The sequence below is a fragment of the Hyaena hyaena genome, unplaced genomic scaffold (genome assembly GCF_003009895.1).
Source record: "Hyaena hyaena isolate Hyena2069 unplaced genomic scaffold, ASM300989v1 scaffold_739, whole genome shotgun sequence".
Taxonomy (NCBI): Eukaryota; Metazoa; Chordata; class Mammalia; order Carnivora; family Hyaenidae; genus Hyaena; species Hyaena hyaena.
The window spans coordinates 178,908-197,496 of NW_024081375.1; the positions used below are offsets into that span (position 1 = coordinate 178,908).

General features: G+C 40.4%; 1 protein-coding gene across 1 annotated transcript in view; it reads right to left on the bottom strand.

Moving 5' to 3' along the window:
* The window catches only part of GRIN3A (glutamate ionotropic receptor NMDA type subunit 3A), a 168,096-nt gene that overhangs the window by 92,085 nt on the left and 57,422 nt on the right, over positions 1–18,589 (bottom strand). The window contains exon 3 of the mRNA XM_039218187.1: positions 3,971–5,018. Within this exon, the coding sequence (XP_039074118.1) occupies positions 3,971–5,018 (1,048 nt within the window). The remainder of the gene's footprint in view (positions 1–3,970; positions 5,019–18,589) is intronic.

Below are 18,589 nucleotides of genomic sequence, written 5' to 3' on the forward strand. Positions count from 1 at the left end.
TGGATACTGTTCCACTCTGCTATTCCATTGTTCAAGAATGTCAGTGGATAGGGAGCTTGGGTGGCTCAGTCAACTGAGCGTCGGACTTTGGCTCAGGTCATAATCTCACAGTTCGGGAGTTTGGCCTTGTGTCGGGCTCTGAGATCTGCTTCAGATTCTCTCTCTCTCTCTCTCTCTCTCTGCGCCTCCCCTGCTACTCACTGTCTCTCTTTCTCTCTCTTTCAAATATAAACAAACATTTTTAAAAAATATAAACAAAGAATGTCAGTGGATCTCTACTGTCAGATGCAGTTCACCTGTCTTAGTTGATGTCAGTGATCTTCTGTTATCTCAAGAGAACTTAATTTTTTTATTATTACTTTTTAAGGTTTATTTTAATTTTGATGGGGGGGGAGGGACAGAGAGAGAGGGATCAGAGGATCTGAAGTGGGCTTCACACTGACAGTAGTGAGCCCGACGCTCACAGGGTTCAAACTCACAAACTGTCAGATCATGACCTGAGCCAAAGTTGGACACTCAAGCGACTAAGCCACCCAGGAGCCACCAAACTTAATTTTTAGACATAGATCTCCCCTCCTTCCCTTCATGGAACATATGCTATGGCTAAATTGAACTCCTCAAGATATCCTGACTGTGCTTGTACTTCCACCTCAAAGTAGTTCATTCTGTTCCTTTGCTTGGAATGGCCATTCCTATGTCTTTGACACACATGTCCAATTTCCAAGTGTTTTTCAAGAATAGGCACACATTTTTATCATGTTAATTAAGCTTCCCTTTGGTATACTAAGTGGAAGGTGATCGCCCTTTCCTTGACCTTTGACAGTATTTCATGTTTTTAAACTTCAGCATCTTTACAACTTACTAAATTGTTTTCTCCTATACTGGTTTTATTTACCTTTGAATTTCTTGACCATTTAGTATAAGAAAAAAGATATAGTCCCCTAAAGAGCTTAGCTCTTCACTCATTCATCGATAGGATGAAAAGTGCCCATCAGTAACTGGGTGCTATATGGAAACCAACTTGGCAATAAACTATTAAAAAAAAAGAAGTATCTAAATAAAAAAAAAAAAAGAATGAATGCTGAGTGACTGAAAGGGCATGAAAATTATTTTAATCATATCTCTTCATGGGAGGGTGAAGACATTCTGTCATTTGCATAATACCACATATCTGGATGACAAGTGAACAATTCTGTCACTAACATTATTCACCCAGAGTCCAGAGGTCAAGTATTGCTTAGTCAAATAACCTGGGTATCTTTATGTGTCCAAAACCTAAAAATGAAAGACTTTACAGCATAGAAACAACACTAGAAACAACATTTTGGTTGGAACTTTAGTGGAAATTCATTTACTATCTCAAATTAAAAGTATTTTAGATTTAGTATTGTCCTACTGAATTAAGAACTTACTAGCTATAATACAAAGTCAACTGTCTAGTTCTGCTCACTTTGTCTTGGGGTTGAGTTAGATTTATAAAAACTTCACCTTTTATTCTGGAGGAGTTGGGGATGGAATGAGTGTCTTTTTGCTTAAAGAAATTATTTTACTGCTGTGTGCAGTGTATCTTTATGTTTTTTATTCAATCCCTGAAAATAATCATTGCTTCAGGCTTCTCACACACAGCATCCGTGACTTAATTTTGATAATCCTTGGTTTTGATTAATAAAACTCCAGTCAGTATTGTATTCACCTTTTTACATTAGATATTGGTCTGGAATCTTCACAACAGCCATATATTGGCTTGTTTTTTTGTACTAGATTGGATTGAATGGTTTCCACTTTGAGTTTGTAATTTAAGCACCACATTGGCAAGATTCATGTGAAAAATCTAGGTAAGCCTCTAACAAGACAGTGAACCTTTGGGAGATCTACAGGTCTACTCGGGCAAAGAATAAACAGAGGCTACAAATACCACTGCAAAGTGCAAATGTTGAAGCATCATGAAAATCTCTCTTTAGGGCGACACATTTATTTATGCAACAGACTTATTGGTGCTCACTGAATTCCAGCTCCTAAACTAAAATCCTGAGTATGAATTAAAAGGCAATGCAGTTCCTTGCCTAATCAGTAAGCCACTGTTTGTTGAATCTTTTCATGAGGTTCAGGTCATGAACTTCCCAGGAGGTTTGCAGTGTATGGGTCAAGTTTCTCATGTTCATTTGTTTGCAGAACAGATTTTATATCTTGATCCAAACCATTCATGAGAATTCTCTAAAGCTGCCTCCAGCCCTCTGGGCCACTCCATCACTTGATAAAGACAGTTATAAATGTCTTATATGTTGATGCTCTATGAAATTAATATTAAATGTTTAATGGAAGGGCATCTGGGTGGCTCCGTCGGTTAAGTGTCCAACTTCGGCTCAGGACATGATCTCACGGTTCATGAGTTTGAGCCTCGTATCGGGCTCTGTGTTGACAGCTCAGAGCCTGGAGCCTATTTTGGATTCTGTGTCACTGTTTCTCTCTGCCACTGCCCCCCCTCCCCCCCACTCACACTCCATTTCTCTCTCTCTTAAAAATAAATAAAAGATTAAATAATTTAAAAATAAATGTTTAATAGAATTTTATAGTAAAGATTCAATATCTTGAGACTTGGTGTGAAAAAGAATATTTGAAAAGGCATGAGTATTTCCCAATTTGAAATGCTCAGCTGAGCTCAAGTTGTTTTAAACACAGTGTGTCCCAGGTATGCCCACTGAGTTACAACTTTCTCTAATCTCTCCTAGGTGGGTCGTGTACATGGGAACACACTCCTGCCCTGGATCTGAATTCTGTTCCCTATCAGGACTGTAGTGCTCTCTTGGGTCTTACTCCAGTTTCCTTGAACCCTGACAACCACCTCGTCACTACTAGCCAAGGGGGACGAGGTTCTCCATACTCCTAGTCATTGGAAGGGGTCCTGTTTTAATCCGGAGAGAAACAAATATGGCTCTCCTTGAGTGTCACCACGGCTTTAGTTATTTACCTGAACTCCATCCATCTCCTGCCCCTTAGGGTCAGATGTCTAGGATATCAAACGCAGCCTAGAATAGATATACTTATTTGAATGTCCTTGGACATTATAATGTGGCTGTTGGCACCATCCCCTCAGCCAAGGTGGCCAGCTGTACAGCTCTCCTTACTGTGTAGAGATGCCCTCTTCTTTTTTTTTTTAAGTGATGTTTTGTCATAGACACTATTTCCATTCTTTTTAAAAAAATTTTTTTTTACATTTTATTTATTTCTGAGAGAGAGAGAGAAATACAGCATGAGCAGGGGAGGGTCAGGGAGAGAGGGAGACACAGAATCTGAAACAGGCTGCAGGCTCTGAGCTAGTTGTCAGCACAGAGCCCGACGAGGGGCTCGAACCCACGAACGTGAGATCATGACCTGAGCCGAAGTTGGATGCTTAACTGACTAAGCCACCCAGGTGCCCCGAGACACCCTCTTCTTAATTAATTCTCCCACTTCAGTTAGTTTAGTACTCCTTGTTCTATGTCCACTGAGTTCTGTCATGTCTGACTCTGAGTGTTTATGATAAAATGTTAGCTCTTTAATTTTAACTCTCTTTAATGGTGAGAAAAAGAGTCTTTACAATTTAAAACATGGATCCTACTATGTATTTTCATTAATTCCCAAGAGAAGTAATAAATCAGTTTCTGAAGTCTGCTTTGTGTGAAAATACTTTGTAAGTCTATTATTCTTTGATGGACATTCTGTGAGATACACAAATAACACAAGAGAAACATACTAATAGATCTTCTTACCAAAAACACTTTCTCTAGAACAAACACTCCCAGAACCCCTTCACCTTTTTCTGTCTCACTCAATAACACAATAAAATATTTAATTTAGTTCAGAGTCTCTATAGATAGCTGAGAGAATATTCTTGTGTTAGATGAAAGAACACAGACATACCACAGCATAAGACACAATATATGCAGTTACAATGGACAATAAAGAAAGCTAGAGTAAAAAGGAGTATTACCTTAGGATCATGTATTCCAGAAAGCTCTTCATAGATCTTCTCGCCTACCATGACAGCAGCCAAGTTCGCCGTGTATGTAGAAAGGCAAAACATACAGAAAATGGCCCAAAGGTTCATTAGAAATCTGCCAGTCCAGCATTTGGGGGGTTTGATGGCTGCTGTTCTACCAAACAAGAGGGCATAACAGACATTCAAGGCTGAAGAGAATGAGAAGACTTTACTTCTATTTCGCCCCTTGGGAGTCATTCCAAAGGGACTCTTCCATTCATACAGAGTGAGGAAGATGGCAGTGATGTGCAGAGCCACAAAAATCCCCAGCCACATTGTCCAGTGGAGTGGCCACATGAAGGCTCCAATGGGAGCTGCTGTGTCTCGGGTCCTCACTAAGATGCCCAAGCTGGTGGAAAAGAAAGGGCTGGTAAAATCTATCACCTGGCTTCGTGCAGTATTGATGCTGAAGGAAGTGACTGCCAGGTGGGCTGACCCACTCAGGAGATCACCCACCAGCCCAGTCCAGTGCCCATTTTTCCAGGCTCCATACTTGCCATCCCCAACAATATAGAGGTCAAAGTCAAAGTTCATGTCTTCTGCTAGCTTTTCCAGCAGATCAATGCAATATCCATAGCAGCACTTCTTGAATTTGATGGGCACTGTATCATTACTGCTATGGAGGCTGCTAAAAAGGCTGTCCAATACGGAGGAGTCATTAGTCAAGGGGTTTAGACAGAGTTGGCCCGCAGGACACAAGCCTTCATCATCTACCTCCCGTGTGAAGACAAACGGATGCTCGATCAGGGTAACCACTCTCAAGTGTAGTTTACTTGGGTGTTGGAAGTGGGTTTTGTGCCTCTGGGCCTGCTCCGGCCATATTCCATAGTCCATGACAATCTTCCCCCCTTGCCATCTGCCCAGGCGGGTCCACATTGGCTTTCCCATGGGGTCATGTTGCAGATTCCAGATGAAAAAGTTGTTTTCTGAGCTGATGATAGTGGAACCTCTTACTCTGATGGAGCCACTGAGGCCTCTGAAAGTGGTGTTAGCAAGAAACCTGGCAAAGAGGAGCAAAGGCAAAAAGTGAGGAAGAGAGGTGAGGCCAAAGACAGGAAAGAGTGCTCATCTTTGCTTCCTTGTCTTAATAAAAGGAAACTCTAGATTTTTTAAAGGGATTGCCTATAACTTCTTCTGGAATTAATAAATTGGACTCTTTCTAAGAGAAGAATCCTATTTCACCGAGCAAATGTGATCTCACCCTCAGGTTCTAACATCTGGGTTAGGTGCCTGGCTCTTGGTCTTACTCCAGATACATTTATTCCTAGTTAAGGGATGTGTTGTTTCCTGTTGTAAACTGTTTTTTCTATATTCTTACAACTTTCTAAGCTATGGAGGTTTTCAGCATCTTTAACGTGTTTCACTTCTACTATTCACTATTTGCAACAAAATCAGCTCAATAAATATTTTTTTGGTGCAAGGAATGAGTTTTAATAAGTATGCCTATACTTTTGTAATTGCTTAAAAATTGCATTCATAATTCCAGAAAACAGCCAAATTTTACTTCCAATGTTTCTCTTTTCAGAGTGGAAATAATCAACACATCTGTCCCCACGAGGCCATTCAAAGCGCAGGCATGCTGGATATCATCCATGGAACAAAGAGAAAGATGATAAATACACTTGCAGATCTCATGATAGCCTCGGGCTGCCCTCCCTCTAAGTCATTAGAGAAAAACAATTGGCTCCGGCTCTGGAGAGAGCTTCTCTTCCCAAGTCAAAGAAGAGAAAATTACCAAGTGAATGATATACTGATTCCTAACCCTAAAAATGGGTACTGTCAAGTATCTGTCCTGATATGGGCAAGACAGGAAAATGCTTGGTCAGAGTCTGGGAAGATAAGGCACTACAAGGTAACATACACTTGGGGCACTTTTGTACTCTTAATTATGGCCTGTGACAGAAGAAAAGCCTGGACTTTTTTCTTTTTTAATTTTTTTTTTAATTTATTATTTCTAGGAAAGAGAGAGACAGCGTGAGCAGGGGAGGGTCAGAGAGAGAGGGAGTCACAGACTGAAACAGGCTCCAGGCTCCGAGCTGGCAGTCAGCACAGAGCCCAATGCGGGGCTCGAACCCACGAACGTGAGATCGTGACCTAAGCGAAAGTCGGACGCTTAACTGACTAAGCCACCCAGGCGCCCCAGAAAAGCCTAGACTTTAAGATTAGACACATCATCTCTGTTTGAATTTTGGTCCAGCCACTTTCTAGCATTGTGCTTGGACACCAGTTTACTAAACTCTAAGCTTCAGTTTTTTCTTCAGCAAAATGGGGAAATTAGTACTTCCTCCATTACAAGGGTTAGAAATAATGAATATACAATACATACCTTTTGACACAGAGCAAATGCTTTGGATATGGTAGCTATTATTTAATATCATTTAATTTTCTTTTTTTAAATTTTTAAAAAAAATTTTTTAAATTTATTTCTGAGAGAGAGAGACAGACAGTGTGAGCAGGGGAGGGTCAGAGAGAGGGAGATATAGAATCTGAAACGGGCTCCAGGCTCTGAGCTGGCTGTCAGCACAGAGCCCGACACGAGGCTCGAACCTACGAACTGCAAGATCATAACCTGAGCCAAAGTTGGACACTTAACCGACTGAGCCACCCAGGCACCCCAGTGTCATTTAACTTTCAATCAAGGCTGTCCCCAGATCACTTTTCCCTGTTCTCTAATAGAATTTCTCTAGTTGAAGACACAACATACTGCATTATGAGAAACTCATAGAGGTTACCCACGACATGTTAAACTAAAAGGAATTATAATGAAATGTAGAATATAAGAGAGGTTTTTTTGAGGAATCAGCAGATACAAGTCTAGGTTCTTGGCAAAAAAACATTCATCCATTACCTGCCACCAACATTACTTAGTAATTCACAAATGCAAATACAAGTAGTGAGAAGTTATGCTGTCACAGAAGGGGCATAGAAAAATCAGAAAGTGTGAAGAATGTACTAATTTTCATTAGAGATATAAATGTAAATCACATTTGAAGATGCTACTATCACTAAATGCAATGAAACTGCTCATTTTGGTAGATTGCGTGTAATGGTTAATTATTCACGTTAGCACTCCTCAGTGGGACTCTACCAGTTAAAATAAATTCTATTTTGCAACAAGTAATGAAGTCTCAGTTATCTTAGATTTTAAAATAGCTTTATGTTTCTTTAGAGAAGCAGGGAACCAAATCATTAAAATATACAGATTAATCAATTGATAATTACCTATGTATTATAAAGAGTGACTACAATTGTGTTTCTAATGAGCAATCTACTATTAGATGTGTTGTCTCACACACACACACAGACACACACACACACACACACACACACGCTGACATAGCCTAGGGAACAAAATGGTTCATAGTAAATAGGTTAATTTTATTTGGTCAATTTGTTGATCAGGAAAGTAAAGCTGGAGTAGTAGAAAGAGAAGTCCTTCACTATTTTAAGAATATCTGGGGCTTAATGATTATAGATTTTAAGCTGGATGGAGCCTTGAAGGACTGCAGTGAAAAAATATATACTAAAATCATCTCAGAAAAGAAATCTCTCAGAGATTATGTAACTCCCTCATTCCAGTTAAGCGTATGTTTTATCAATGTGTTAAGTCACATTCAATATGGCCGTAACTGAAGGGCAATGCTCACTTGTCTCTGAGGCATTCATTTCTCACAGAAAGACTAATCAATCTGGACCTAAATGTCTTCAGTTTTCCCAGGCCAGAAAACCCAGTGCCTGCTTCATTATGCAAGTGACATCAAGAAATTGGGTCTCAGAGAATCCCCACATATAGATTGTCTATTTTACTTGTGTTTTATGGAGAAGGCAAATTAAAACAATCTCACTGATAGCTTTTAGTTATAGTCACCCTCACTATGTATTCTTTGTTATGTAGTGAGAGTGTGTAGCAAAGTTTCAGTGGCCCCCTATATTAGTTAAAAGATTAAAAGGTTGAAATCTTACTCTTGCTTAAGTCAGTTTCTACCATGTTTCTTTTTATTCTGCCCTAGATTCCTCTTGGATGAACAAGAAAAAGAAATACCAGGAATAATCTTATTGGCGAGAGAAACTGATAAAAATATGAGGCACTGCTCTTAACATTAGAGTTACAGAGATGAAAGACACACTTGTTCTCAAGGACCTTAAAGTCTACCGATGGGGAGAAAGAAAAGCAACAGGCAATGCTAAACCAGTATAATGAGTGTCATGATAGAGCTAAATCTGGGTGCCGTTGGAACAGAGAGCAAGGGCACTTGCACATTCTATGGTAGAGATGACAGGGAAGCTTCTTAGAGGAGGAGGTGTCCGGGTTGAGTCTGTAAGAAAGAATAGTTAGCCAGGAAGAGAAGCCAGGGACTGATACTAGCAACTCAGGGAGATGAGTGTGCAACAGTCACAGAGTGCAAGCTGCGTGATGAGAAATGGTGAGAAATAAGGCTGGAGATGAAGATGGGAAACGAATTTCACAAGGTCTGAGGTTATGATGAAGGTAATGGGGAGCCATTGCAGAGATTTTTATGTGGGGAAGGACATGCCCATGAGATTTGATTTTTAAAAGCCTCCCCCCCCCCCCCCCCCCCCCCCCCCCCCCCCCCCCGCCACAAGCTATATAGGAAATGATCTGGAAGGAGGAGGGAGCTGAGCACACTTTCATATGTGAGGAATAATGCTCCTTCCTTCTCTTGCTTCTCTCTCTGCTTGCTTCATAAGAGGATTTAGGTGGCAAAAGCTAAAGTAATAGCAGAATAAGTGGAGAAACGATGGCAGAGTCAAGAGATATATATTCTTCAAAAAGAAAAGTAGTGATTTTAAGGCACCAAATGCACAGGGTTGCATTTAGCGCACATTCACCAAGAATGTGTGAAACTCAGTTTGATGGAAGGTCACATACATAAGTCCTGGAGTATTTAGCTGAATATCAGCTCAGTGTAAGCCCATATAGCAATGTGGGTATTAAAAAAGAGAAATGTGATCTTAAATTCCTTTAACAGAAATTTAGAGCCTGAGTCACAGAGACTAATAATATCACCACACTGTGTGTTGATCACACTACTGCTCTAGCCTAGAAATGAATTCTAAATAAACCTTCTGGCTTCAAGAATGTTATGAGGAAAGGTAAGGAGGTGGAAAATATAACAAGGGGTAGAAGGCACAACAATCTAATTGGAGAGCAGGGTAGAAAAATACAAGGAAATAATGTAGGAAAAGCAGATTGCAACTAGACTTTAGAGGCTTTCCATGTCCATTTTATGAGATGGGATTTTATTTAATAGGAAAAGGGGACCTGTGAAGACTTCTGAGCAGAATAATGGTTATAACCAGAGGTCTGCATTATTAATATTGATCTGGAAACAGGTACACTGTGTATAGAGGAAGGGAGAGATGGTGACCAGGAGACCACTTAGAAGAATATTACCATAGCTTTGTCATGTCTGAGAAGGGCTTGGATCTCACTCTGAGTAAGAACCGAGTTTGCACTGTGCCTTCCGTGTGGGCTGTTTAACTTAACAGTCAGGTAGCCATGGTTTTTATCAGCAAACCTCCCCAGATAACACTCTGCTCGAAAGAATGAAGCTCATTAGTTAATTTGCATTGAGGTAACTTATCACTTTAGTAAAAGCTCCCAATTATCTCACTAATTAAGAATATGTGTTGAGTTGTACAGGAGCTGAGGTAAAATGTGTACTTTGCAAATTATGTAGAAACTGTTTTTGAGGCCGTTCACGGTGTAAGCAAGATCAGTGTCGAATACATTTAAGATACATTTTAGAAGCCACATTTTGCACCCACGACTTAACATGCTAATAAAAGGATTTTCTTATTCATGAAAACAAATGAACAAAGATACTGAAAACAACACATCACCCATTCACTCATTGGTTCATTCAACAGTACTATGTGCCAGGCCCTGTGCAAGGTGCTAGGTAGGGGATAGAGTAGTGAACAAAACAGACACAAATCTATGTAGCTTATATTCTACTGAAAGAGACAGAATAAATGTGATAAGTAGGTACTGTGTATGGGATATTAGAGCTACTAAGGGCAAAGGAGGAAATATAAAGCAGAGTAAGGAGAGAAGACGTTCCTGGGTCGGCCATAGTGGGGTGCAATTTTATTTTATATTTTTTAATTTTTAAATTTTATTTTTTAAATTTTTTATTTTTTTTACAAATAGTTTATTGTCAAGTTGGTTTCCATAGAACACCCAGTGCTCATCCCCACAAGTGCCCTCCTCCAGGCCCATCTCCCCCCTCCCCCCCACACCCATCAGTCCTTAGTTTGTTCTCAGTATTCAAGAGTCTTTCATGGTTTTGCCTCTCTCCCTTTCCCCCACCATTTCCCCCCTTCTTCTCCCCCTTGGTCCTCCGTTAAGTTCCTCCTAATCCTCCTATATGTGCAAACATATGGTATTTGTCCTTCTCTGCCTGACTTATTTCGCTCAGCATAACACCCTCAAGGTCCATCCATGTTGCTACACATGGCCAGATTAGTGGGGAGCAATTTTAAATGAGAGAGGCCAACAAAGGTCTCTCAGAGAAAGAGGTATCTGAGTAAAAAGCAGAAGAAAGGGAAGGAGCTAAGCAGGAGAAGATCTGGGTAGAGCATTCCCTGTAGACGGAGCTCCAAGTTCAGCTTGCTTGAAGTGGGGTCGTACCTGATGTGTGAGGAACACCGAGGGGAGCGAGGGGCATGAAAGTTTAAGATAAAGTCAGAGCATATTTATGGGTAGCGGGAGCTGCGGAAACCGCATATTGCGGGTCACTGAAAGGACTGTTTCTTCTCTACGTGACATGGAAAGCCAGTGGTGGCTTTTGAGTAGAGAAGCAATATGACATGACTTCAGTTTTTTTAAAGTGTTTTATTTATTTTTGAGATAGAGACAGCGTGAGCAGGGGAGGGTCAGAGAGAGAGAGGGAGACACAGAATCTGAAACAGGCTCCAGGCTCTGAGCTGTTCCTCAGCACAGAGCCTGATGCGGGGCTTGAACCCACGAACCGTGAGATCATGACCTGAGCTGAAGTCGGACGCTTAACCGACTGAGCCACCCAGACTTCCATTTTAACAGGATCGCCGCAGTGCTGTGTTGACAATGAACTGAAAAAAAGACAAGACCAGCAGCAGAGGACCAGTTAGGGGGCTGTTCCAACACCCAGACAAAAGGTGATGATGGCTTAGCCGGAGGTGGTAGCGGTGAGGGTGAGGGTGTGAAGAATTCGTCAGGGTTTGAACTGGGGAAAGGACGGGATTTGCTGATGGCTCAGATATGGCTGCTAGCAAAAGGAGAGGAAAGGATGACACCAAAGTTTTTGTCCCAAACAAGCGGAGGCATGGAGTTTCCACTGAGATAAAGAAAACTGTTAGGAGACCCAGGTTTGAGGTCGGTGAGGACCACCAGTTCAGTTTGCTCAGGTTAAATTAGTACATGTGCTGCCGGCGAGCACTGCTCAGGTTAAATTAGAGATAACTTGCAGAGATTGAAATGTAGATGTCGGGTGGGTGGCTGGAGATGGTGTGGGGCTCAGGAATGAGGCGGGACTGGAGCTACAAAACTGGGAGCCTTCCATCTAGCCACGGTATTCAAGGAGACCAAGTGAGACCACAAGGCAAGTAACTGCAGATGAGGAGTCTCAGGAGTCAGTCTGGGGCACCCCAGCACTTGCAGGCGGTGCCGCTGGGGAAGGACTAGCAAAGGGAACGGAGAAGTAGCCAGAGAAGTAAGAGAAGAGCAGGCTGTTTCGGGTGCTTGAAGCCAAGTAAAAAAGACGTTCCAAGGCGGGGCAGTGATCAACTGTGTCAAAGGCTTCTACGGTCCTCAGTAATAGAATGTTAACCGCAGTGTTTATCTTAATTTGCTTAATTACATTATTCACATACTATTTTTACTTTTTAAAGTCCTGTTCTAAAATTCATTGAAGTTAAAGAAAAATCTCCTGCCAAAAATAACGTTGTCATGTTCTTACAGATTTTAAGATCTGCGCCCCCCTGACTTTTCTTTATTCATAGCATATCATTTTACCAGTAATGTGTTTTTGTATTTTTTATACATCTGTATCTTTTCCTGCTTTTGCACTAGTTCTGGAATAATCCCGTTGTTTCCAGTCTTCCGTTTTGACCCCAGAGGAACCAAACCATTGTTTAAATACATCCTCCTCCTCCCACGTCTTCTTCCTTGGCCCAGTTGTTTATAGGTCATGTATTTATTTCTACTTTTATCTTTATTTCACTCAACTTATCTTTGTACATCTACGGCACTCATTTGTTTTTTATTTCTTTTTAAATTGTCCTCTTATCTGTGGCCTCGTCCTCCCCCCGCCCATTGCCATCTTCCATTAATCTTATTTGTACATGAGGATCTCTGTTCTGCTCTGTAAAGCCATAAAATTTATTTTCCCCTTTGGGAACGTTCTTTGTATCATTAAAAAAATCTGTATCCTCATTCTCATATAGCTTGAAAAATCAGCTGACTCTCTTTTCCCATGATCATCTCATCATATTTAATATTCCGCCCCTGAGGAATGAAAGATTTGTTCATCCTCCATAAAGCTCTGTAGCATTTTTTTAGCCCGTGAGAACTTAATTTTGACTTTTCGCCTTGGCCTGTATTACTGTTAGTGCCATTCTCTCCAACTTCCCTCTTTCCAGCACCATCTAATTCTTGTCAGGTTGACTTGCACCCATGCAGTGAAGCTAAATATTTATTTCTTGGCCACTTTTAATTTAGCTCCAGAGCTACTGACTACACTTTATTGACCAGAAGCTGTATAAAGCCCTTTTAGTATGAAAGAAAAAGAATACTTTTTTAAAATTATTTTTGAGGGAGAGTGTGTGTGCACATGTAAGCCGGGGAGGGGGAGGGGCAGACGGTGTGGGGGAGGACAGAGGATGTGAAGCGGCTCCATGCTGGTGGCAGAGACCCTGATGTGGGGCTTGAATTCACAAGTGTGAGACCATGACCTGAGCCAAAGTTGGACACTTAATGACTGAGCCACCCAGGTGCCGCATAAATGAATATTCTTAAAGTTTCTGTTCTCCTTCTACTGGGGGTGGGGGTGGGGAAGGAGAGTTGGGAAGACATATACTAATGTTCAGAAATTCCATATTTTCTCCATGTGATTCACTGTCTACCATCATGTTAAACAAAACCGCCAGTCAAAACTCACGTCCTCCAAAGTTCCACACTTTGACATTTGTCACAAGTTCATACTCATGCAGTTTTTTATTTCCTATTCTTTATCATGGGAGAGTCCCAAACTATTCTATCTTTGCATAGTCTTAAATCTTTTAGAGAACCTAACTTCCAGTTACAACCACTATAGAGATCTGGTTGCCTGAATTATTAGCTATTTATATTTGATGTTTCTATTTCAATCCATGTGTGTGACCTTTCTTAATTCTTCAAGACTTTTCCCTATTCCTTCTTGTTCTCTAAATTATCTTCAGTTTGTATCTCTTCCCCAGGCTCTAGATGGTTTCCCCTTCCTCCACATTTCTTAGTTTCTGGCATGTGGGTTAATCCACAGTTATCTCATTAGTTTTTTGTTCTTTCTCTTAATTTATTTTTCTGAATGTTCTCTCTTCCTCTCTTTCTGTCTCTTCCTGTTGGTAGACTTTGCATAACAGAATTGTCAATATTCTGTTGTGTGAAAAGGAGATCTTATGTTGAATCAGCTCTTGGCCATCCCCAGTTAATTTTACTATTTTTTTGTTCTTGTTTTTGCCACTCTAGGCCCCCCCCCCCACTCCCTTTAAAATCCACCTATTTTTTTCTCTTTATTATTTTGAATGTTTCTATTACCATCTTGCCACACACACCCCCTCCTTTTCTTCAATAGCACTGGAGACCCTTTGCCTATTTGTATGCCCAGCTATTATCAATTCAGCTTTCACTTTATGGCCACTTGCATTGCAGCAGACCCTTTCCTGATGACATGAATTTGTCAGCTTAGCCACAGAGTTACCCAGGGTTCAGTTGTATGAGAGGACATTGTTTTGATTTTGCTCTCTGTGTATGGGACAATTCTCCAAATTAAACATTAAATTTTAATGTCCTCTCTAATCCTTCTTAGTGACCCTGAAGTGTAAGTATTTGGTAGATGATTACCTCTATCTTTGACTTTTCCAACCCTAAGTCTGTGAGGGTGTGGATTTTGACATTCTCCGTATTCCAGAGAGCAGTCTCTTCCACACAGTGGCTGGTAAGAATAAGTAAATCCTCTCTTCCTACTACGGCTCTGCTTCCTAGCACTGCAGTCTGTCAAGCTGAAAGAGACTTCAGTGTCCATCTAAGCATCCAGAGTACTGAGTCATCTTTGAATCCTAGACACAGCACAGTGCCTGACCAGAGTTACTGCTCAGTAATGTTTGTGGGGTAAATGCGATTAAACACATGCCTTCTGCATGCAGATCAGACATGAGAGCTCTTCATCACTTTGCCAGAAGAACAGGGCTCAGCCAGCCAGGAAGTATTTGTATCTGCAATTTACAAATTGTTCAAAGCATTAAAATTCCAATACATTTCCTCCTCAATGATGGATAGTATCAAAAATAGAAATTGGTACAATGGGAAACCTCTCCGAGGATAAAAAAATTAAAAGGAATTAGAAATTGCTAAATTTCAATCCTGAGAGCAGAGGGCCCCACATATTTTAATCCTTGATCACATACACTAACAAAGCTCACCTTTTAAAATAAATTTCTATCAATTAAGGGACAACAGCAACAGCAATTTAATAACATAATAAATATATGTATGTACAGTTATGAATCATTTGGGTCTATGCTTTGCCAACATTAGCAAAACTCACTTACTTACAAGTGAAACTATATAGTGGAAGGACAGTTCCCGTCCTTCTTGACTTTTTTCCCAAGAGGAGAAAAACAGTAACAGTAACAGTGATTATGTTAATATACATTCTGGGCTGTGTTACTATTGGTGTGAATAGTACACCTCAAAATATCAGACACATGGATATAAGACTCCATTTTCCTGCTTTTGTGAGCCACAGGTGACAGGCTGGCGCTTTTTGCTTTCTGTGTTTTTCTCTCACATTAGTGTTAGAGATGCTCCATACTCTTAGGTTGTTTTCTTTTGCTTTTGCTTTTTGGTATGGACCTTGACTCTTCTCCACAATGGTGGTCTGTGCCCAGCTCTTGGATTGCTCCTGGTTGCTTTGTGTAATACTCTAACCGAATTCGTCCTAGCTCTCCCGATCTGGATCCAGCACGAATCTAGGTACTGAGATCCCTTAAGTAGCCCATTGGCACATCACACAGTATTTACCAGTCATTCATCCATCCAAAGGGTTTTAGGGTCTGGAGATTGAAGTGGCCTGAGAGATAGATCTGAAATTCAGAGTGGAGCTGCAGTATTGCCCTCTATACTTTCATAGCTCTTCTGACATATTTCCAAATTTTATAGTAGATGCATACAAAGTAAAAAGTCAACAAAGAGCACAATTTCCTCTCCGGCAAATAAAAGCTTGGAAGCTCTCCTAATTTGGAAAAATTCCACAGTTTAAAACTTGCTGGATGCTAGACTAAGCAAAATGGAACTGTTTTTGTCAAAACAGGGTCCTGAGGGAATACCTATTTCTAATGTTTCTTATTTGAGGCTTCCATGACTTAGTGAAAATTTCAGACTCAGCTCTTGGCATGATTTAAGTGACACGGAGAGAACAGCAAGTTCAAAGGATTTCAGCCAACTTACTTCAGTGATAGGGGTTCCTACTGGAAACGCCTGGAAGCACAGACCTTAAGTGTCAGTCCCCAAGATTCATGACACCAAGACATGTGCTTTCTAGAAGTATTGACACCTTGGATGACCTAGCAGATAGTGCTAACTGAGGAGTAACAGTTGGACACACTAGGTCACCACACACCAATGGGTTCTGCCTGAGGATATGAGGAACCAGTGTTACCAGCACCCAACCCCTGGCTCCCATGTTCAATGCAACTGCATCTTCTCCAAGGACAGCTGAAACATAAGGGCTAACTAGTTTGGGTCAGTAGGGTTGTTGGAACAAGAATGCTTATACACGAGTAATCATGCCTCCTGATTCATATAGCTTTTGATGGAAAGAATATGAATTACAAAGTAATGTGGTCCGAATTTAGGAAGGTTTATATCAATTTTGAATTGGAATTTGGATTTAGATGAACTGGTTTAAATCTTCCCTTATAAAGTACTAGCTGAATGACCCTAGGCATACCACTTGACTTTTCAAGGTGGGAATCCTTATTGTTATGGAAATTAAAGTTTCCAAAGATTAAATAACTTTGCTAGGGTCACAGTGCCAGCAAATTGTTGTGAGTATGGGGAAGAATATCCAAACTTATAATTATATCACGCGGTCTCAAGTTCTTCTAGAATTCTTTTAATATCCAGGAATAAAATGGGGCCCATTAATTTATATCTTGGGATTTTTTAATAGATATTTGTTTAAGTCCTTTTTTTCCTCGAAGTTTCCTAGTGCCTCACAACCTGACACATAGTAGGCTGTAAACAATATGTGCAGAGTCAATATATAAATCAACATTTGTTATTAATGAAACCTTAGTGTATCTTGGTATTGTCTTGGTATTGCTTGACCACGTACGCATAAATATGAACACAGTTTGGAGGACAGTCTCTAGCATGCTGGACCCTTCTTCAAGGACAAACACAGAGAGGGCCCAGCAATGCCAGCTAATGCAAGAGAATAATCACTAGTAGGATGGATGTTGTCTCAATGAAGAATAATAACCAAATAGCTCAATGAAAGAAAGTTTATTTAAAAATATGTGGGGGGCATCTGGTTGGCTCAATTGGTTGAGTGTCTGGCTATTGATTTTGGCTCAGGTCATGATCTCATGGTTTTTGGAATCGAGGCCTGCGTCGGGCTGTGTGCTGACGGTGTGGAGCCTGCTTGGGATTCTCTCTCCCTCTCTCTCTCAAAAATAAACTAGAGACAGAGAACTAGCATGTGTTCTCTCTCTCAAAAATAAATAAATAAATAAACTTAAAAATATACGGATGATTAGAGGAGTATATCCACTCTTAGTGAGAGAACAGAAGGGAGATTATAAGCTTCCTGAGAGCAAGGTCCCCATTTTCTACCATTTATGCCACCAGTATTAGCCAAGGGCCTCACCTAATAGTCACAACAAATGTTTTTGAAGTATAAATGAATTAATCATGGCCTCCCTGATAGAGAACTGACCTCCAGAAGCTGTTCAAAGAATAAAGCAAGATTCTATGGCCTGTTTAGAAGTTAGAGTAACTATCAGGACTATAATTAGTAAGCCAAAGGGTCAGGGACTTCTTAGGCCAAGAGAATGAGGGGTCTGTCAGTGTCTAGACTCTTGGAATTCTTAAAGAACCGGTAACAGTCTTTGACCAAGCTAAGACTAACCCAAGGGAGCTCTTTCTCTAACAACAATAAATTCATTAGCTCACAGGGCCTAAAGAGAAGCATGGGCAGAGCCTAACCCCAGAAGAGCTGGTCAAGCTACTCACTTTCACTAGAGTCTGGTGCTTACAGTGCAACAAGGGAGTAAACGTGGCCAAGGCTAAAACCAGTCTTGAGAAATAAAAACAATTTTGCTATTGCAATGGTCTAAAAAATTATTTTCAAGTTTTTATGCTGTATTACTTTAGTTGATTAATTGGTTAATTTGGAAATACATCATGGCTAATGTTCTGCCATTCAGGTGACATCCAGTATGCATATAAAATGAAAACTTCTTAGCTTGGCAAAAAAGCCTTGTGTAGCATGCTATCAAATGAACTACTTTTCCACAACCATGTCGAATTCCCTTCATATACAATGTATGCTCCAGCTGTACCAAATTCTTCTTTAGATGTTGGTGCATTTACTTATGCCATTTCCTAGGCCTATGAATTTGCTCCAAACCAGAAAATGACTTGTTTAACACAGGATCCAGTTCCAGTGTTTCTCCCTCAGTCTTTGTCTATATGGACATATCTCTCTTTTTAAGAATCATGTACTTTTATGTTTTATAATTACTTCTCTACTTTTCAACCTCAAGCATGAGGCTGTCAGCTTGAAAACGACACGACAGTATGTCTTCATTCTGTCTACCTCACCCTAGCTCAACAAAGAGTCACCAGCTGCACAAAAACACCCACACATATGTACTTAGGAAGTTATTACTGGATAGACCAGATATCATCGCTTCAATAATTAACATTTAATAAAATGACTGGCAAATAAGTTGTTAAAGATTACACTATGAACTTAGTCCCCAATGGTTTTATCTACATTTACTTATTATTATTATTAATTTATTTATTTTTATTTGAGAGAGAGAGAGAACACACACATGAGCAGAGTAGAGGGGCAGAGGGAGAGTGAGAGAGTCTCAAGCAGGCTCAGGCTCCACACTTAGCATGAAGCCTGATGTGGGGCTTGATCTCATGATCCTGGGATTCTTGACATGAGCCAAAGTCAAGAGTCAGATAATCAGCTGACTCAGCCACCAGGTGCCCGTACATTTAGTTATGATGGACCCTGGAAGAAGGAAATCCTTTATACCTGTAATTACATTTTTTTAAATGTTTTATTTATTTCT